Raw genomic sequence first — 19,366 nt, 5'->3', positions numbered from 1 at the left:
TGAGCGTTACCACTGCTGATACAGGAAACAATGTGATTTCAGTGGCAGTGCTCCAGAGCTGAGCGCAGTAAAGAAAACAAATCAGGACAGGTTTGTCTTGTGTACCAGGTAATTTTCAGAAATGCACACCCAGCTAAAGAAGTGCTATTTCATCAGTTAGTGGTTCTTTCTTCTTCATTCTGTGTGCAGTGAAGGCTTTCCTCCTTTGTATGTTAAGAATCTGTGATGTATCTGTAAATCCACTACAGATACCATTCAGATTATTTTTAAACAAGTTGTGTTCTCAGTCTTTGTTTTTTCTATTAGTTACTTACCCAAAAATTGCCAGTGATGTGTTAAGTCTCAGGCAACTTAATTGAGTTGGGGATTAAAACCCATAAGTTGTTAAAATCTCTGTTTAGAGTTAATATGTTGACTTAATTTGGGGAGAAGGGAAAAGAAGGTTGTTGTCCAGAGCAAATTGTTAATAGGAGAGAGCATCTGGTCAAAGAATTAGAAAACATGAGTGTATGACTTAACTAAGATGAAGTGATTTGGTGCTACAAATGGAACAAATAAATGAACAAATCTTTTCTAAAGGAAAATTAGTACTTGTGTTTTGTATAGCAGGTAGCAAATGAGAGAATCAGAACATCTTACAAGATGGTGGTCATTCAAATTTTCTGCATGGTACACCCTTGCAATGTATATATAGCCAAAAAATTCTCTTTATAAGGAGTACCGTATCTTGATCAATTAATTTTAAGTTTAATGATTTGCTCTGTGCAGGTTTAATTATCATCTTAGAATTACCTAAGAAAGTGGTTTCTCTGTTTCCAGATGCCAGTTTACGTGATGGGCATCACCAGTAGTCAGACACCTTTTTCATTTGGCAATGCAGTACCAGGATTAACATTCCACTGGTCTGTCACAAAGAGGGATACTCTGGACATAAAGACAAGGCACAGTGAGGTAATGTGTGCGTGTGTCTGTCCACAGTTGTATGCCTGTGTATCTTGGGAAGAGGAAACACTGCACAATGGGGATTGAGAAAATACTGCTGCTCAAAACAAAGGGCCGTTGTCAGTACTGGGTGTGATCCTTCCTCTATATCAACATCAACTCTTTCCATGAGTAAAATTTTAATCACTTTCTCCTGTCCAAGGCTTCTTTTCAGCTTCCTGCAAAATATAACTTTGCAATGGATGTTTATGGCAGAGTAAAGGGAAGAACAGGCCTGAAAGTTGTTGTGAAAGCCCTCGACCCTGCAGCCAACCAGTTTTACAACATGGCAAGAGAACTATCTGATGAAATCCAAATTCAGGTACGATGATGTGATATAATTCTTTAATGCATATTTCAGAGCTGAATTAAACTCTGTATTTGAAGCCAGGAATTTGAAATAGAGATGTAGTTTTGACTTTGTTTTATCTTTGAGCCCTTACTGTTGTTTTATACTTTGCCTCTATTTAGGAAACTGCAAATTCCTCAACTGCTGGCAGGTTTCTGCACTGAACTGCCACATACCAACTTATTGCCTAAATGAAATTCACAAGTTAGTTTCTGGTGTCAAACACCTGAAATTAAGATGATTTGTGTTTTGCAGTTAAGCAGTGTTACTAGAGCTCTATGAAAACCTTGGTTTTGTAGTACCTCTCTACATGTTAGTACCATCTGTGTGTAGTGCTTGCTTGTATGTCTGTGTAAGAATGTTAATTTGAATCAGGAATTGTTTCCTGAAGTGAATCTCCTGGTTGTCCCTGCTTAAGATGCTTTGAAGAGCAGTTTCAGACTATATGAAGTGGGTTCCTTGAGAAAAGCTGGAGGATGCATTTGAGGAGGCCTTGTGCCTCTGTGGACATTGCATCCATGAGATCAGATTAGGGTGAATGTGGGATCTCCAACACAGCTTCACTTGACAAATGTGCTTCGTTGTTCGTACTGCTTGATAGTGTAGAACGACAGAAATGAACGCTCTTCAGAATAACATGCAGAAGATACTGTGTACCCATTCTCAAATATTCATATCCTATGTGTAAGGTTATAAAGGTTGGTGAGTTTTTGTTTTGTTGTATTTTTGTTGTTCTGAAGATGAAATAAATGGAACTAATGACTTGCTATGTACAGCAGTAGGATAAAGTGCTTTTTATTTTCCAGGTATTTGAAAAACTTCATTTAGTCACTCCTGATGTAGAAACGGAACAGATCTTAATGTCACCAAATTCCTTTATTAAACTTCAAACAAACAGGTGAAAGACCATTTTTCACACTCTGACTCATGTCATCAGTTTATCAAAACTAGCAATTCCGTTCAAAATAAGTTCTGCTCTTTCAATCTATTAAAAAAGGCACTGCAGTATGTCCAAATAATACACAACTATTCTGACGATGAACAAAATATTTCTGTACTCTCGGTCTTTGTCAAATCTTGTTAGATTGTAGTTTGATTTCCCCCCCCCCCCCCCCCCCCCCCCCCCCAATATTTAGGACTTCCAGATGCTTATTTTAAAAGATGCTGAGCCAGGAAGCAGTAGCGTGCTTCCACTAGAGTTTTTATGGGCAATCAAGGCCTTATGGAAAATAGTTTTATGTATTTCTTTCACTGAGGCTGTGATTGGATTTTTGAAGATGAAAATCTCTTTTTCAAATGAGATGCCATTTTTTATAGTTCATTTTCAGGCTTAATATTTGGGTACTTTTCGAAGCAATTTTCTGATTAATTTGTGATTAAGTTGCTAGGCAGCAGTTCTTAAATTTTTCTCCTATTATCTTCATTATCTGCTGTTACAGCCCCTATGTCTGAATTCTGCCATCAAAAGGAATTACACTTTTGCCAAGAAAAGGGCAACTGAAAGTTTGAATGCTGGGCTGCTTAGGATAGAGTATTTCTATCCGAATGGAGGAGTTTGGGAATGAGATGAAAATAATTATTACAGCATTTCAGAACTTGTGATGTTACACTCAAATGCAGCTAGCGTCTCAGGATGCCAGCCGCTGAGTTTTTGTATGAGCTCACTTTATTAATATGCAAATCCCACGTTGAAAGTTATTCCAGAAATTAACCTTGTTGGCAAAACCATTTCCTGGAAGCTGATGAGATCTACTTAATCCTGTCCCTGACTTTACCTCTAACACCAGCATTGACCCTGCCTCTCAGTATTGTTTGTAGAAGTTGACTGATGGAGCTGCACACTGCAGCCTTAGCCAATATTATTTGGGATCATGTTTGCATCAGGGAATGATGATACTGCATGGCAGTGGGCAGCAACTAGATTTCAATACACTCCTAAACCCAGATGAGACTTCTATCGACTAAGCTTGAGTCAGAGCTGGAAGTTTTCTTTCTTTGATTAGGGCACAGTGTTCTCAGCTCTTATTGTGAGGATATGGAAAAACAGGTATCAATTAGGTCTGTCTTAGATTTGCGTAACATATTAACATATTGATTTTGGGTTTTGCTTACTTGTGGAAGTTTTGTTTTTGTTGTTGTTTTCTCTTGCCTTTTGCATCTTTGTAAGTTTGATTAATTTGTTTTCTTTTCTTCAAGGGATCGAGTGGCTTCACTGAGTTACCGTGTCCTGGATGGTCCAGATAAAGTGCCTGTTGTAAAAATTGATGACAGAGGTTTTCTTAACTCTGGGTCTTTAATAGGTTCATCAACAATTGAAGTAATTTCACAAGAATCATTTGGAATTAATCAGACCATTGTAGCTGCTGTTAAGGTATTGTTTTTCTCTTTTTCTTTGCTAGAGTCAAACTGATTTAGTTTTCTGTTACAATGTTTATTACTGCAGCAGAGTCAGTTAACTGTACTTTAGATTTCAATTCTGAAAAATATAAAGAGGAGGAATTAATAGTCAGTTGTGGGCTTTGAAAAGAGTTTACAAGCTGGATAAGTAAAGATGTAATCCTAGCAAATTTACAAATACAGTATATGTTACAAGAAGGCCTTTGTTTACATATGCCTTTAAGGTTTGTCTTTAAAAAATATATATATTTATCTTACAAGGTTGATCACTATAGAAGATTCTTCTGAAAGAAAAAATGCTACTGTCATAGGCTTGCATTTGGTATTACACAAAAAAGGTAGATATCTGGGTGATGAATACAACATCTCTTACAAAACATGATACCTCGTTTTCTAGATATCAGATGTAACTGTGCAGCTCCAAAATATGGCTTTCTCCTCTCCTTCCCACCAATTCAGATTGTATACAATGAGAGCTTCTGCATGAGAAGGCATGCCTTATCAGATGCCACAAGTTAGCTGGTGTTCCCTGTGTTTGGTGGGCTAGCAAGGAGTGTGTCCAGATTGCACCAAAATATGAATCCTTAGGAAATACAGATATGCAGCAAAACTCAACAGTTCATTTTCAGGCAAATTAAATGTCTGTCTTACCCAAAACTTCATATTTTAAACTGAATGCTGTTAGACTAAGTATACTGCCTCCTACTGATGGGGCATTTAAGACTGAGGGGACATATGGGTCTGTTCATCCTGAGAGAATGAAGACTGAAGGAGGATCTGACAAATGTTAATGGACATCTGAAGGGAGGTGGGGAGGTAAAAGAATGAGGCCAGAATGTTCTCGGTGCTGCATAGCAGTAGGACAAGGAGCAGTGGCCTAAAATTTGAACATAGGAAGTTCCATACTAAAATGCTGAAGAACTTCTTCATGGTAAGGATGGCAGAGCACTGGAACAGGCTGCCAGCGAGGTTGTGGAGTCTCCCACAGTGATATTCAAGGCCTGTCTGGATGCCTACCTGTATGTCTTAGTGTATGGAACCTGCTGTAGCAGGGGAGTTGATGAACTCGTCGATCTCTTGAAGTCCCTTCCAACCTCTGCAATTCTGTGATAAGTCCTCTATTTCTGTTTGAAAGTCCTTATCCCAGGAACTTTATTCATCTGGCAACGTGAGCCTTGAGATACCCACTGCTCCACTTCCTCATATCCCTTTTTACACTGTCAGCATGTTTCCAGTATGTCCCAGCTAAAAGAGAAACACAGTTAAAGTGCTGACTTCAAATTATTTGTGAGTTAGTTATCCTAATCACTGGGAAATGGCTTGATTGTGTCTTTCATTGTTAATCTTCTTTTACCATAATGTTCAAATTTGTCTGTAGAATAGCACATAGATTTTTCATCCTGGGAAGAGAATGAAAAAAGAAATGATGGCTTGGTTTCACTGATGCTACTCCTGCTGCTAGGTGGTGGCAAATAAATACGTACCGCTCTGTAATAGATGACCTTGTTTTCTCCCTTCACGGCTGGATCTAGCCAGTGAAAGACATCTAATGACTTGGGAGATGGCTCAAATGACATTTAGTCAGCATACGGAGGTACTGAAGTTGAATTCTCCCTTTGTGCATTCTTTTCATATAAAGTTATATTGCAGATTTGTGGAGTCAGTGCAGTACAGTTTTAAGCCTTCAATCTTTCTAGTAAAAACATCTCTGTTCAACATCTTGTACAACAGAATTGTTTTCCTGTACTCACTAGAACCATACTAGTTTTTATGGAAATAGCATTTTTAACCCCAAAAAACCTCATAAGTTCAGAAATTACTGTTGTCTTCTGCTTATATACGAAGGACTTGTGTGGTTTGAGAGGTTTTGCTGAAGGTCACATATTAAAAACTTGTGACAGAGCAGCAGATAAGTCTGAATCTTGTGTCACTGTAAGGCAGAGTTTTCTCCTTCACGCTGTCCTTCCTTACCATAAGTTCTTGTTTTGTCTATGTTTCTGTTTGCAATTAAGACCAACCTGCTGTAGCAGCATCACCTTATGCTTAGACCTTCAGCTTTGCTCAAAAACAGACTTACATAAGTCAAGGAGGACAGCGGAAGTACAGAGTGATAGTGTGCAAAGCCTTAGCATGGAAGCAAGCTATGCGCAGCCTTACTGGTAGTGCTCGGTTGAATATATATATTTATATTTAAATAGCAAGTACTTTAAAAACACAGATGTTTTAACAGTAAATAGCTGTTTTCATCAATATTACATCTAGAACTTGTCCCTTGTGGGTTAGTTTCTGAAATCTTAAAGTAAAGCCAGCTGAAAATCTGTCAGGGAAATAGCGTTTTTGTTTGCTCGTTGCTTCAGCTCTTGTTGGGCAGATGTCTGTGCACTGATATTTTAACTCTATATATCGGTTTGTGCAGTAGACAGTTGTGTGTACTGATATTTTAGCCACTTTTTTTTTTTTTGAAGTGCACCAGAGATGCGATTTGCTTGAGGCCAAATTTGTTCTTTCCCTTTTTAAGTTTTGACATGTACATCTTCAGATTGCAGGGTTGTACATTTTAACTTGAGCCTCTTAGGTCAGAATAAAGGGAATTTTCCTACAAGATATGCTCGAGGGCTTCATTTAAAATAGTTTTATATATATATATTTGAGTGTTTTGTCTTCTCTTTCCTTCCATTACTTGTTTCCCAAAAGCTGTAACATAAAGAATAGGTAACTTTCTCTCTTTTGTTGTGCATTTTTGTTAGTTAACTCAGCTAAGTTAATCAAGAATAGCGGTGCATTTAAATAAATAGAAAGTTGTAAGGTCTTTATCTGGAGATGTACTTCCTTCAAAGGAGTGATGGTACAAAAATATAGGGGGGTGCACGTGTGTCTGTCAGATCTCTCCAGAGAACTTAAGAGTAGAAGTCCTGAACTCCGGTCTTGTTTGAGGAGAGGTAGCAAAATGCAGCCTGCTGACCAGCTAGGATCTGTCAGATGCTAGCCCTGACTGCTCTCATCTCTTACACTTCTATCAGCCTGAGCTGTGTTAGACCACAGCAGGCCTGGCTGAGTGGCAGCAGTTCGTAGTCTGTGGTGCTATTCCACTGGGATCATGGGAGCAGCTTTGCACTTATGGCTCCTGCGTTCTCCTCTGAGCAAACCTTCTCCCAGGCAGAGCCAAGGCTGTTAGAATTTGCCCACATCATCTCAGTTGTCTCATCCAGCTCAGGGGAATTGGGCAAGCAGCCACCGTTTCATCCCCTTACTCTCACAAACACTGCAAGTTATTCCTGGTAAACGAGGATTGAATTATTGGAGACCTACTTAGAGAGAAGTCTTGGGAAATATTGTTCCCTTGTGAACCCAGGAAGGCTTAACAGTTTTTCCTTATATGATAACAGTGTATTTTCTGAGGTCTGCATTAGTATTCTCTTCTTCAGTTCCCAGTCCTATTTCAGAAAAACAACAAGAAACGTCTGGTTGGAGGGTGCAAAGAAGACACGCTCCTTGTGGTGGTGGACAATGCAAAGACAAGGTGGAATGCACGCACATAAAACTCTGTGAATGCAGGGTAGCACTGTGAGGGCTGTTAAACGGTGACACCAGTTGCCCAGAGAGACTGTTGGCTCTGTCTTACAGGTTTTTGAAATCTTACTCCTGGGTGTCTGGCTGTAGGTAACTCTGCCTGAGTGGAGTGGCTTAGCTTAGGCAGCCTCCAGAGGCCCATATTAACCACAGCCATTCTGTGAAATATGTGTATGGTAATAAAAGTTACATGTCTCAGTACTGTTAGATGGCTAAACATACAGGAAGTGATTGCTGAAGGAGGCTTTGCGTGGTAAGAATGCTTTTAGATCTGTTTTTATAGAGGCATCAGAAAAAGGAAAAATCTTTCACTCGATGTTTTTACAGGTCTACCCCATCTCATACCTAAGAATCTCCATGAGTCCTATTCTGCGTACACAAACCAAAGAGGCATTACTGGCTCTACCCCTGGGTGTGACACTGACGTTTACAGTCCATTTTCATGACAATTCTGGAGATACTTTTCATTCACATAACTCTGTGCTCAACTTTGCAACAAACAGGTAGGCATCTGCTGTTGGATTTAATTACAGAGAGCACATAATGCCAAATGCACGTAGGCCAATCACGGCAAGGAACAAAAATTGCTCCAAAGATACCAGTTGAAGATATAGCTTCGACTGGGATTACAAAAGAAAGTTTCATCTCTGAGGTCTACAGAGGCAGTGTGGAAGAAAGAAGAGTTCCAGTTCGTAATCAATATTGTCTGGCAAATGGAAAGTTGCTCAGATAAGCGTGCTCCCTAGTGGGGCCTGCTGGGGTACATTTCTGCTTTAAGTGACTCTGAATCATCAGATTGCATACATCAGCAGCCTATATAAACAATTGATCTCATTAACATTTGCTTCCTCTTGCCTCTCCTCCTCTCCTTTTCTTTTAGAGCCTTGTTACACTGACTCATGTCTTATATAAGATTTTCTGGTTCAGGGGCTGTCTCTTCAGATAAGCTTGTACAGTCTTCATATGGCAAAGCCAAGCCTCACGCAGACTTCTGCTTTTTGCCTCAAAAACTAATAAATATCACAAAACAACCTTCTCTGGTCAGAAGTAAACTGTCATTAATTTCATTACTGTAACAATGAGTTTTTTGCACAGCATGACATGGTTACAGCAGGACAAGGAGAAATGTTTTTAAGTTGAGGGAAGGAGGATTTAGGTTGGATGTCAGGGGGAAGTTCTTTACTATGAGAGTGGTGAGGTGCTGGAGCAGGCTGCCCAGAGAGGTTGTGGATGCCCCATCCCTGAAGGTGCTCAAGGCCAGATTGGGTGGGAAATGGGGCAGCCTGGTCTAGTATTAAATGGGGAGGTTGGAGGCCCTGCATGTGGCAGGGGTGTTGGAGTTTCATGATCCTTGAGGTCCCTTCCAACTCTGGCCATTCTGTTGCAACTCAGATCATGATTCAGAAAAATGGGGTTGAGGTCAGAGAGGGGAAGGAAGTTGAATGCAAGATTTTCTGTCTATCTAAATGAGCCCAAATGATCTGCAGAAATTTCTGAAGCTTACAGAGGTCTGTGAGTTAGCAATACCATTGCTTCCCAGCTAGATGTGCCAGAGCTGCATCGGCACAGGACTGATAATTAGCCCTAAACACAGAAGCATTGCTCATTAACCTCAGGTGCAGCACTCCAGTGACCTAGCTCTATTCATCTCAAGACTTCAACTGCTGTCTTTGTGGTGCTGCCAGGGTTGGAAGTCTTTGAGCTGTGTATGCTTAAGTGCTTTGTGTTAGTTCACTGGGGAGTGCTGAATGTTAGGAAATATCAGATCTTGTGATCAAATTTGATTTAACTTTGTAAAGATGTGGTTGGAAAGCTGCATGTTGCTGCTATAATTTATTTCCTTATTGGCTCCCTGAGAAACAAGAAAAGAAACAACCTAATTTCTAAAATTCTACTCTTCTTAAAATTAGGGGAAGAGTTTTCACACATTGTTATAACCTTAGTATTTCTTCAGCATAACCACATAGGAATGGTTATGAAATTTACCTCACTAACACCTAAATCATCTTTCTATCTTCCTTATTCTGTCCCTGTTCATTAGAAGATAACCATCAGAGGAACAAGGTATGCAACATATGAAAACAGTGTTTGTGCATGCTATCTATGGTAGAAATGAAGACATTAGCAAAATTACCTTTTTTAAAAAAACCAGTGCTTTCTTTTGTGCGTTTATGTAGAGATGACTTTGTACAGATTGGGAAAGGAGCCACAAACAACACATTTGTGATCCGGACTGTAAACGTAGGCTTGACCTTGCTTAAAGTCTGGGATGCAGAACACAGTGGAATTGCAGACTACATCCCCCTTCCTGTGCAGCACACCATTTTTCCTGAACTCACTGATGTGGTTGTAGGTGATGTCCTCTGCTTCAGTACTTCATTCACAAACCAAGAAGGTGAGTGGCATTTCAGTCATTCTGTTTATGCAGCTATAAAATTGACATCAGTCTGACTCCTTCTCAGGAAAACTAGATGCATAATTTATGATGTTTTCTCAGAATCAAATGTCACTGTTCTTGTTAATGATAAAAATAGCTTTGATCAGCTCTTCTAATTTTAATTGTATCGTGCAATATGTTGGCTGTATGGAATCTGTGAGCGTCAGACTTCAGAGTTTTCTATTCTGTTGGCTTGAAAGGCTGTTATTTTTTTTAAACGGGAATGGTGCAAAGAAGCTATCATGATGGTTTTAACTTCACTCTCTGTTTGTAATTCTTAGTATTAACAGATTTTTGTCCAGGTACTTGCAAATTACATGTCTGAGTTTGTGACAAAGCAAATCCGTGCTGCCCATACAATGGGTGTGCACACAAAGACACCACGTAAGTTTATGTCACTGGGGCAATTCACTCTTTCTTGTGCAGTGTACAAACAGTGTCTTTACAGGCCTGCCAGGGATATGGAGCTCTTCATCAAACAGTGTGCTTCAGATCGACTCCAAGACTGGTGTAGCTGTCGCAAGGGATTCTGGTGTTGCCACGGTCTATTATGAGATTCCTGGATTACTTAAAACATACAGAGAGGTAAGATATTGCTAAATCTTACCAGAACTACTGGAGTTTGTTTGCTTCGGCATGTGCCCTGTGAGTTTTTTGTTATATTTAGAAATAAGTATACTATGTATATATTTATGTAGCTTATTATTTATATGGTTTATCTAGTTAGATGAAAAATAAATATAGAAATTTAAATCATTCATTTCAAAGGAGAAAACCTTAGAAATGCATAAGTATGCTTTCTAACTGTTAGGCAGGGGCATATATGTCACTGTATTTTTGATGCAATTCACTGTATCATCCTGACATAAGCACCAGAATTTTTAAAATTAAATTCAAACTTAAAACTTTATGCCAGTTGTGTGGGGTAGATGGAAAAAATAAACATGTTTTACTAACTTAAATTGCCTCAGGAGGCAATTAGTAAAATTAGAGAAATTCTGTTGATTTTTATAAAGGCCAACACAAACTCGTTTGTTTACACAAAACTTTATGTTTTGTGTAAAAGGGTGAGTGCTCCACAATCAGTCCAATCTCATTTTGCCTCAATTTCTTCTGCTGGTGTTTTGTTTTAAAAAACAATTTTTGTTAAAAATGTACTTCATTCTTTATTCAGGTATTGATTAACATACCTCAGAGGACTACAGCAATGCATGTAAGTGGAGTGAAAACCAGCTTACAAGGAGTTGCAGCCTCAAAAGTAATAGTTTTGATTGGAGAAAGAAATAAAAATTTGCAAGGTATGATTTGAAAAAAATATATACATTAAAATGTATTGCATAGTATGTTTGTATATTCATGATAGGTGTGGTTTTGAAGGGCCTGTGAAGCTGGTGTAGGAATTTCTCCATGAAGCTGTAGTGCATATCCAGGCTCCCAGGAGCTGTGAGAAGCTTAGGGCCATGTTCTGAGCCTATTATGATCTCACGACTAATACAGTAAACAGATAATGGAAGGGTTGCTTTTGATCATATAAAAAAATAGTTAAGAGGCAATTGGCTGAATATTAGCTTCTATATTTAATTCCGTTTGCCTTCTCAGTAAGGTAAGCATACTCACTAAGGTTGACAACTTCATTAATATTTTTTAATTTTTTTATTTTCGTTATTATTTTAATTATAAACATCTTGCCAGAAACTGAAATATAAATCAAGACTCCATGATCACATAAGCTATCCAGCAGGCACATCTGAGCTGAAAATCCTCTCTACTTCATTCTTTCCTGTAACCAAATTATTCCTGTCACATATGCGTGCATATGAATTTGTTTTGTATCTATATATATGTAGATGTACATATGTTTGATAGATATATGCGTATATATAACTGTAAAATCTTTGTTTATTCTCTCTTTTGAGATTAGATATAAGATAATTTAAGGTTATCATAACCTTGTGAAACTAGCTGGAAATAACAGAGCAGTTCTGTTTTGGAAGGTAGGAGAACACCTTGCTATTTCAGGCTGGTTTTTTTTCATGGGGAAGTCCCATATTTACTTTTTTTTTCTTTCCCTTAGGGGAGTGCTTGCCTGCTCAGATTGAAGCCATTGCTGAATTGCAACCACAGACCATTATCAGTTGTCATGTAAAATTTGACAGCGATGCCTTTGACTTTCCAGCACGTGATGTATTTATAGCAGAACCTGGATTTGATGCAGTTTCAGGTAAGATAAGAGAAGGTGCCATGCTGTAAGCAGACACTTGGAATTCTGCTGCAGTGTAGTCCAAATGCAAAAACAGATCTTCTGCTGAAGCCTCTGAGCTTTGTTGTTTTGGATCTCAGCTTCAGTGAGTCCCTAATGTGCGTTCTCCTTGTTTAGTTCAAGAGTTTTCTGCATTTGATAATGGCACTGATATGTTTTCTGGAAACCAGTGGTGGCCCATTCTGTATTTTTATTCTACGCTTACTACTATAACTCAAAAAAACTCTGCTTTATACAATGCTGAAGAAGTCTTTTGTGCAGAGGGACAACAACAAACTTTGATAAACTTTTCAATTGTAGTGACAACAAATTTAGGTCAGAATTTTGCAAATTACCATTATTTTTATAGATGTGTGGGCAGTCTAATGGTACTTTGAGACAGAAGTGACACTATTGCAAAACGTAGGCATTATGCACCGGTTGCACACTTTTTTATAACCGGGTTGCACACTTTAGAAAGCTAGTAGCTGTGATATTGTACTCCAGGTGAGTAGTTTAAAAATAGAAATTAAATAAGTACCTTGCATGTGGCTTAACTCAGAGAAGTGTCAGGCCCCATATTTGTTAAGTGATACAAAGTTTAGTTTGAGTATACTTGCTTGGTTTCTTAGACTAAGCAAAACGCTTCCTTCTTCAGCTGCTTCAAATGAGCACTCCAGTGACAAATGTTCCAAAATTGGAAAGCTTTGCAGTAATAAAGAGCTTGTAGGTAAATGTATGTAGATGTGTTCTTGCTAGACATCAATAGCTTTGCTATATACTGAAGTGTGGTAGAAGACCGGGATAAGAAAAGTGATCATGAGTTTTTGTCATCTGGATGTCAAGGATCATTAAATCTCACTGAATTATCCTTGCAGTCAAAAACCATTTGTATTGGTTGTTGACCTTTTAGAAGTGCTGCCACTGTTACTGAGGTATAACTAACCTTAATTATTAAAATGAGAAATAAAATAGTTTAAAAGTGAAAATCTGTTGAAAATGATGCATTTTGAATTCTGCAGTCTGAACATTTCTAGAACTTACAAAGCTTTCATGCTTCTTTGCACCCCAAGTGCTATTTCTTTTTTAAGAAAGCTAGAATTCCAAAACATGAACTGAGACTTGAAAGGGGGGAAAATTACCAGATACTGTGGAAATAGAATTAATGTTGTGAAAGTTGTCTGCAGCGTGTGGTTCATTACTACAGGATGATTTTTAGAAGAACCATGAACTGTATGGAAATGACATAAATTGTCCAGTGAGTTAGTCCTTAACCCATTGTTTAAAACACTACTGCACACTGCATAATAGTGGCTGTCACTGGTACTTTGTAAGGGAAAGAAAATAAGGGTAAAATAATTAGCCAAGCTCTGCTTGTTACTTGTGCTTTGAATCTTCCATACTGCAGGAGGGTTTTTTACTACACTTACCTCAATGCTTAGTGTAGGGCAAAAATTGTGTTGCTTTAGTGCCAGGATTGTGATGCTTGGGTGAGTGATGCACTGTGTCCAGTTCACCCACCTATTGCTAATTCCATTTGAATCTTTTAGTTCTTCTCCAAAGATGTCACAAAGATCCTGTTCTGTGGGGAGGGAGGGGAAAAAAAACAAAACAGCTCCAAATCACCAAAAAGAGCAATTAACAGTCACACCTTCTTTGGTTTTGTAGGACATTACACGTGTTCCATCACAATGCACAGGCTTACTGACGAGCAACTGAAGCATCTCAGTATGAGTAAAACAGCGCTCAGAGTTGCAGCTTCAATCCGAGGCAGTCGCTTCTCTGGAGAACAGATTGGCACTGAGGTGCCATTCAATCCTGGGTTTTATGCTGACCAAACAGAAATGCTTTTAAGTAATCATTACACAAGCACTGATGTGAAAATATTTGGTGCTACTGAAATTCTTGATACCCTGGAGGTAAGTGTATTGCTGGAAAATATTAATCACTGTTGGAAAGCATTTTGAACTGTTACATGCAAGTTTCTAACCAAATAGACTGTGCCACATTTGCCATCTCAAGATTGTTTCTGAGATGATTTGGAAATGTTTATTGTATTGCTCCCTAGCTTTCATTTCTGCTTCAGGGTAAAAGAATTGTGTTAGGCTTACCTTTGTGCTAGCTGGGATGCATTAACTAGAACAGACTGGGGAGTAGAAAATCTGCTTGATCCCTAGTGGCAGGGGTAGCTGTTTGCCCACCATTCACATAGCCCAATAGAAGATGCTTTCATGTGTTTGGCTGAGACGCACAGAAATAGCAGTTCCTAGGTCAGCCTTAAAAATCAGGAGTGAAATGATGCAAGTATGAGTGTAATATTACAATCAAGTCTAGTTCCTGCTGAGGGATGAGTTGCCCTAGGTTTGTGGAACAACATTTTTCTGAAGCACAGCCTGGGAGTTGGATGTGTGCTGTGTTTCTTCAAGTGGTCTTTTCAGGTTGTTTTTTTTTTTCCTTGGCAGGTGAAATGCGGGTCACCAGTGGTGAAGGCATTCGAGAAGGAGAAATCCTATGGGCTGCCTAGTTACATAGTCTACACCGTTAGTCTGTCTGACCCAAGAGTTTCAAGCCAGGGATCCTTATCAACTGCTCTAACTGTCTCTAGTCCTGTGACTGACCAGACTATCACTATTCCAGTGACAGTGATTTATTTGACTGACAGAACCAGCGCACCAGTGAGACGTAAGTTTATCTCTAGACTTCATGTGCCGGAATAAAAGTATAAATTACATTAGTGTTTGAGATGATAAAATCTGGTGTGTTAAAATCTGAACTGACAGCTCATGTTATCATTGACATTCAAACAGCTCGCTGTGACCGGAAGACTTCAGTGCTATTGCTCATTAAAACCAAAGCAGAATATATTTTCCTCCTGGGCCAGCCCAAAATAATCTGACATTGGCATAAATATCCCAGTGTTAAAGCATCCAACAGTGTTTATTTGCTTTGCTTCTATTTACTCTTAGAACAAAAATGATTAGCAAATTGGGCCTGAGGAGAATAAAAAAAGACTGCATATCAGTGTCTTAATTTATTATTGGTAAATTTGACGAGTGCGTTATAGATGGTTGTTAGTATTGAAATCACGCTAAGTTGATTAAGTTTGTTTAGAATAGCTGCTCAAACTGAAGGAGCCAAAAGAGAGTGAAGAAATAACTAGTAAAGCAGATTGGAGAGACAAGGTGCTCTTGTAACTTTATATTGTTCTTTCTTAATTGGTTCTACAGATGGAGCAAGTCTATTCCAGCACTTTCTTGATTCCTATCAAGTAATGTTCTTCACACTTTTTGCACTATTAGCAGGGACAGCTGTTATGATCATAGGTAAGAGAATAAAAGATCACTAATTTTTCTGTAACTCCATGCAATACTTTAGTAATGAGATATAAAGGAAAAATGTCAGTACTAAGTCATGTTTTCTAACTGTCTTGCAGTCTATCATGCAGTTTTCTCACAAAAAGAGCAGCACACTCATCCAGCGTTTACCCCAAGGACACCTCCTCAACACAGCCATAACAGTAAGCAGATGTTGTCCAGTTACAAATGAAGTAATTGATTAGTCTAGATACTGCATTTGAGTGGAATGTAGGGATGTATGCCTACTAGTCTATATTCTGAGTTAAATGACAAGAGGCATTGTGTCAGTTCCTGGAAAATTTGTTGTTACTCTCCCCTCCTGGTTCCCCCAGCTGTCCTTTTCTCCATCACTAATCCTTTTGAAACTCCTGTCACATGTAGCAGCATTGGAAATGAGCGTGCTAAAAGCCTGAGAATTAATGAAAATCACCAGGTGGCTAGAGGGGAGATCCACAAGGATCCAAGGGGAAGTAAAGCAGCAATCAGTTGCTGATACAGTATGCTTGGTTGCTGACTGCTGACTGGTTGCTCCATTCATGTGACATCAGCTGAGCTGCAGCATGGCTGCTTTTCTTTTGCTATCAGCAAGCTGTGAGGTTCTGGGAACTGGAGCTCCTGTAAGAGGCAGGAAAGGGCAAATATTAGGGGGATGAAGGGCACAAATCTATGGAAGACTTAGTTATGTTGCTCAGGAAATAATTTGTTACTTCATTGCTTTTTGTCTTGCAGTCATGTTTTACCTGTATTGCTTGATATTGTATCATGATTTACCTGTATTGCTTGATATTGTATTTAATTCCCATTTTACTTGCAGTATTGTAGAATCAAACTTTCAGAAGCATGTAAAAAAAAAAAAAAAAAAAAGCCTGCTTGTTGCAGAAGTCCTTGACAAACAGTAGCAAATAATGTACACATTATTACAAATGTAGTTAAGGTGTTAGACAGTTACAGTCCTACTTGTAAAAATATCTGATACTTCAGATAAAATATGACAAGTTCAACCTGAAAGCTATTTGCTGAAGTGAAATGTATTGTGCCCTCAGAAAGCTTTGTTAATTCTTTCATTTCTGAATGAAAGACCTACAAGGTTTTGATACATGTAGGATCTCTCCTCAACAGGCAGTAGGCTAAAGGGCTTATTCAACTCAGCATGGATTGTTAGACTCGCTTGCCAGGTGTTCCAGCGGATGATGAGTAGCAGTTTTTTTTCTTCCTACTTTCCCACCAATCCTAAGTATGATTGTTTTTCTCATTTTCCCCTTCTTTTTAGGTTTCTCTGTATCACCTGTGCTTTCCTTCGGCCCTCAGACCTCAAGCAGGAGAACAAGCCCATCAGCCACGCTCTGGAGCACTGATTATGGTTCACGTTAGGGAAAGAGCACTTTTCATCATGAACTAGGACTGAGGTGGACTAGGGGGAAATAGTGCCTTTGAGGATAAAGCTTTTGCAGTTTGATGCAACTCATGTAATCTCTTGAAAATAACCAGTTTCTTTTTTCCTTTTTTTCTAATATTTAGAGCTCTTTGCATTTTTTTTATGTACTTCATTTCTCTACAGTTTATTTTACCTGCTGCTTTACGCAAAGTTGATGAGGATGAATGGACAAAAAGCAGTGTTCATGCTAAGCTAGCTATCTTGCAATTCAAGCAGTTAGAAATTGTCTAAGTGACAGTGACCCAAGTTTATTTACTCTTGCAAAAATTAACTTTCTGTTTTACTAGGATTTTAAAAAAGGGAAATAGAAAAGCAGGTTAAATGTGAGCCAAAAATATGAAGGATTGTGTATTTCAAGTTACTTAATTTTGATTTGGACTCAGGAATGTACTGCACTGATAAGTATTCTTATGTTTAGCCTTACAATGTGATTCATCATCATAATTTGCTGTTTAAACATCAGGAATGCTGGAACAACTGTGAACAGATTTTGAAGTGGGTTTTTTTTGCTTTGTTTTTTAACCAAAAAAAATTTAAAAAATGTCTTACAAGTGTGGCTTCCGTGGGGTACAGCTGCAGTGTTCCTGTCTTGTTACTGTATAAGCACTTTTTTGGATTGGGAATGTGAAAGCATGTGCCTTCTAAGAGGATTTTCTTCTAGTAGTAAATGGTTTTAATTGGAGGCAATTATTTTACCCATTGCTGATTAAAAATACATTTTATATTAGTTATTTTACACATAGAAGTACCTCAATAAAAACTGAGCCACCTCTTGTTACCACTAGTTACCTGTTGCACTGGAAAGTAAGTGGTTTATTTCAGACTTAGAATGAGTGACCTTTTCAGTTGGTTCAATCTGCTTATCTCTAGTGTGTTTGTGTACATAATAATACAGTCACATCCAGAATTAATTTAAACTATACCGTGAAACGTGACTGGTATGACCAGACTGAGGAATATTTGTACTTGAGTATCCTATCATTAAGAGTACATTTATAGATCTTTTAAGTACAGTGCATAAGAATTATTAATTTTTTTAATTGGTTTATTATAGCTTTTTTCCCTGTCTGCGAGGACGCACAGAGTTAAAATGCACAATTCAGGGTACATCAGAATGTATTTTGCTATATTAGGCAGCTGATCACTGTGTATGTTCAGATAAATTTTGCCTTCTAAGCAAGATGGCAATGAGGTCTGGTGACTAGAACTTCTTTTCAAGTTGATTTTGAAAAGGATTGGATGGGGACTTGTTGTATTACTTGGTCCTTATACTTCCCTGAGGACAGAAAATATTACCTCAGTTGGAATTCTTCATTTGGGAAATTATCATCATAATCACAGTAACTTTAATATGCAGACAGTATTTCATAGCTGACAGGTGAGGAATTGTTTACATATAAGTAATATCAGTGTCAATTGTGAATAATATTCTGGGTGTGCAAACTCCCCTAAGGACCATAATGAAAGTGATCTCATGCAAAGTGTGAAGAATTAGGTGGAAAAAAAAATTTGAAGGAATGGATTGCAAACAGTCTATGGTATATATTTTTGGTTTCATACAATATTACAGAAAAAAAACACTGTTACGTTCTGAATATTGTATAATTTATTTTCTAGTTTTGGAAAATGTGTGCCTTACATGCTACTACTAAAAATGGACAATTTGGTTGTAAATAATCATTTGTATCTGTATTATTTAATAAAGGTTTGTAAGAATCCTTCAATATACTGCTGACAAACTTTCCTTTTTGTGGCTACTCAGAATTTGGCATGTAATTCTATTAGCTGTACTTCCTCTACTGTGTTTCGTGCCCAGCTTTTGTGAGTATACCTCTCCTTCCACAACACCAGTGCAGTAATAAGCCATTCTCTCATGAATGTTTTTGTGTTGGCTTTTTTTAAGAATACAATTTCCTCTGCTCCTGGTAAGAGAGGAAGATGTCTAGCTGTGAAGCCACGTGTATGTCTTAATGGTTGAAACAGAGATGGTGGGAAGAGTCATACAGGATAGCATCAAAACAACTTTTGCATTAACGTTGATCACTAGAAGTGCTGCTCTTACACTGTTACTGTTGTGTTAATGTGGTAATTGCATTGATTAACAGAGTAGTCTTGTTAATGTGTTATTGTGCATGTTGTATGAACTGTAGAGGTAAAACGCTTATATATAGAACATAGCTGGAGAATGAATGAGGTAAAGCTTTTGGATATATGCCATTAATGAGAATGGAGGTGAGTGGAAGATAGTTGTCTCATTTTAAATCTTAAATAAAAAACATGGTGTGATGTTACATTTTATAGTGATAGATATATATATTTTTAAAAAGTCTGTTAGGAAGTGGCTGAGAACCACTGTCTCGAGTAGGTGTCCATGGTATATATCAACTCAGTCATTTCATATTCTTGCAGCCCCTCAATATCTGCATGATTTTTTACAGTCATACTTTTTCACATTTGTCAGTAATGTAATGATTTTAAAGTATGCTGACAATTTTTTTCATCTACTGTTTCTTATCAGAAGCTTTTTTCATTTCTACTAAGTGTTGTCAGTTCTTACTGAAGTCAGTGGTGGTGGCTGAGGAAGCAGCTCTCGCCCCTTTCA

General features: G+C 38.2%; 1 protein-coding gene across 1 annotated transcript in view; it reads left to right on the top strand.

The window, feature by feature from the left end:
- The window catches only part of NUP210 (nucleoporin 210), a gene marked incomplete at both ends in the record, with an annotated part of 58,874 nt that extends 42,174 nt beyond the window's left edge, over positions 1–16,700 (top strand). The window contains 14 exons of the mRNA XM_079540130.1: positions 820–951; positions 1,145–1,303; positions 2,137–2,228; positions 3,527–3,701; positions 7,625–7,800; positions 9,475–9,692; positions 10,183–10,319; positions 10,909–11,032; positions 11,809–11,955; positions 13,642–13,892; positions 14,436–14,655; positions 15,201–15,296; positions 15,407–15,490; positions 16,600–16,700. Coding sequence (XP_079396256.1) covers positions 820–951; positions 1,145–1,303; positions 2,137–2,228; positions 3,527–3,701; positions 7,625–7,800; positions 9,475–9,692; positions 10,183–10,319; positions 10,909–11,032; positions 11,809–11,955; positions 13,642–13,892; positions 14,436–14,655; positions 15,201–15,296; positions 15,407–15,490; positions 16,600–16,700 — 2,112 coding nt within the window. The remainder of the gene's footprint in view (positions 1–819; positions 952–1,144; positions 1,304–2,136; positions 2,229–3,526; positions 3,702–7,624; positions 7,801–9,474; positions 9,693–10,182; positions 10,320–10,908; positions 11,033–11,808; positions 11,956–13,641; positions 13,893–14,435; positions 14,656–15,200; positions 15,297–15,406; positions 15,491–16,599) is intronic.
- Between the last annotated feature and the right edge of the window lie 2,666 nt (positions 16,701–19,366).

Source organism: Tetrao urogallus (assembly GCF_951394365.1).
Source record: "Tetrao urogallus genome assembly, chromosome: 10".
In the NCBI taxonomy this organism is placed as follows: Eukaryota; Metazoa; Chordata; class Aves; order Galliformes; family Phasianidae; genus Tetrao; species Tetrao urogallus.
This window is presented reverse-complemented; position numbering and strand designations above follow the sequence as displayed.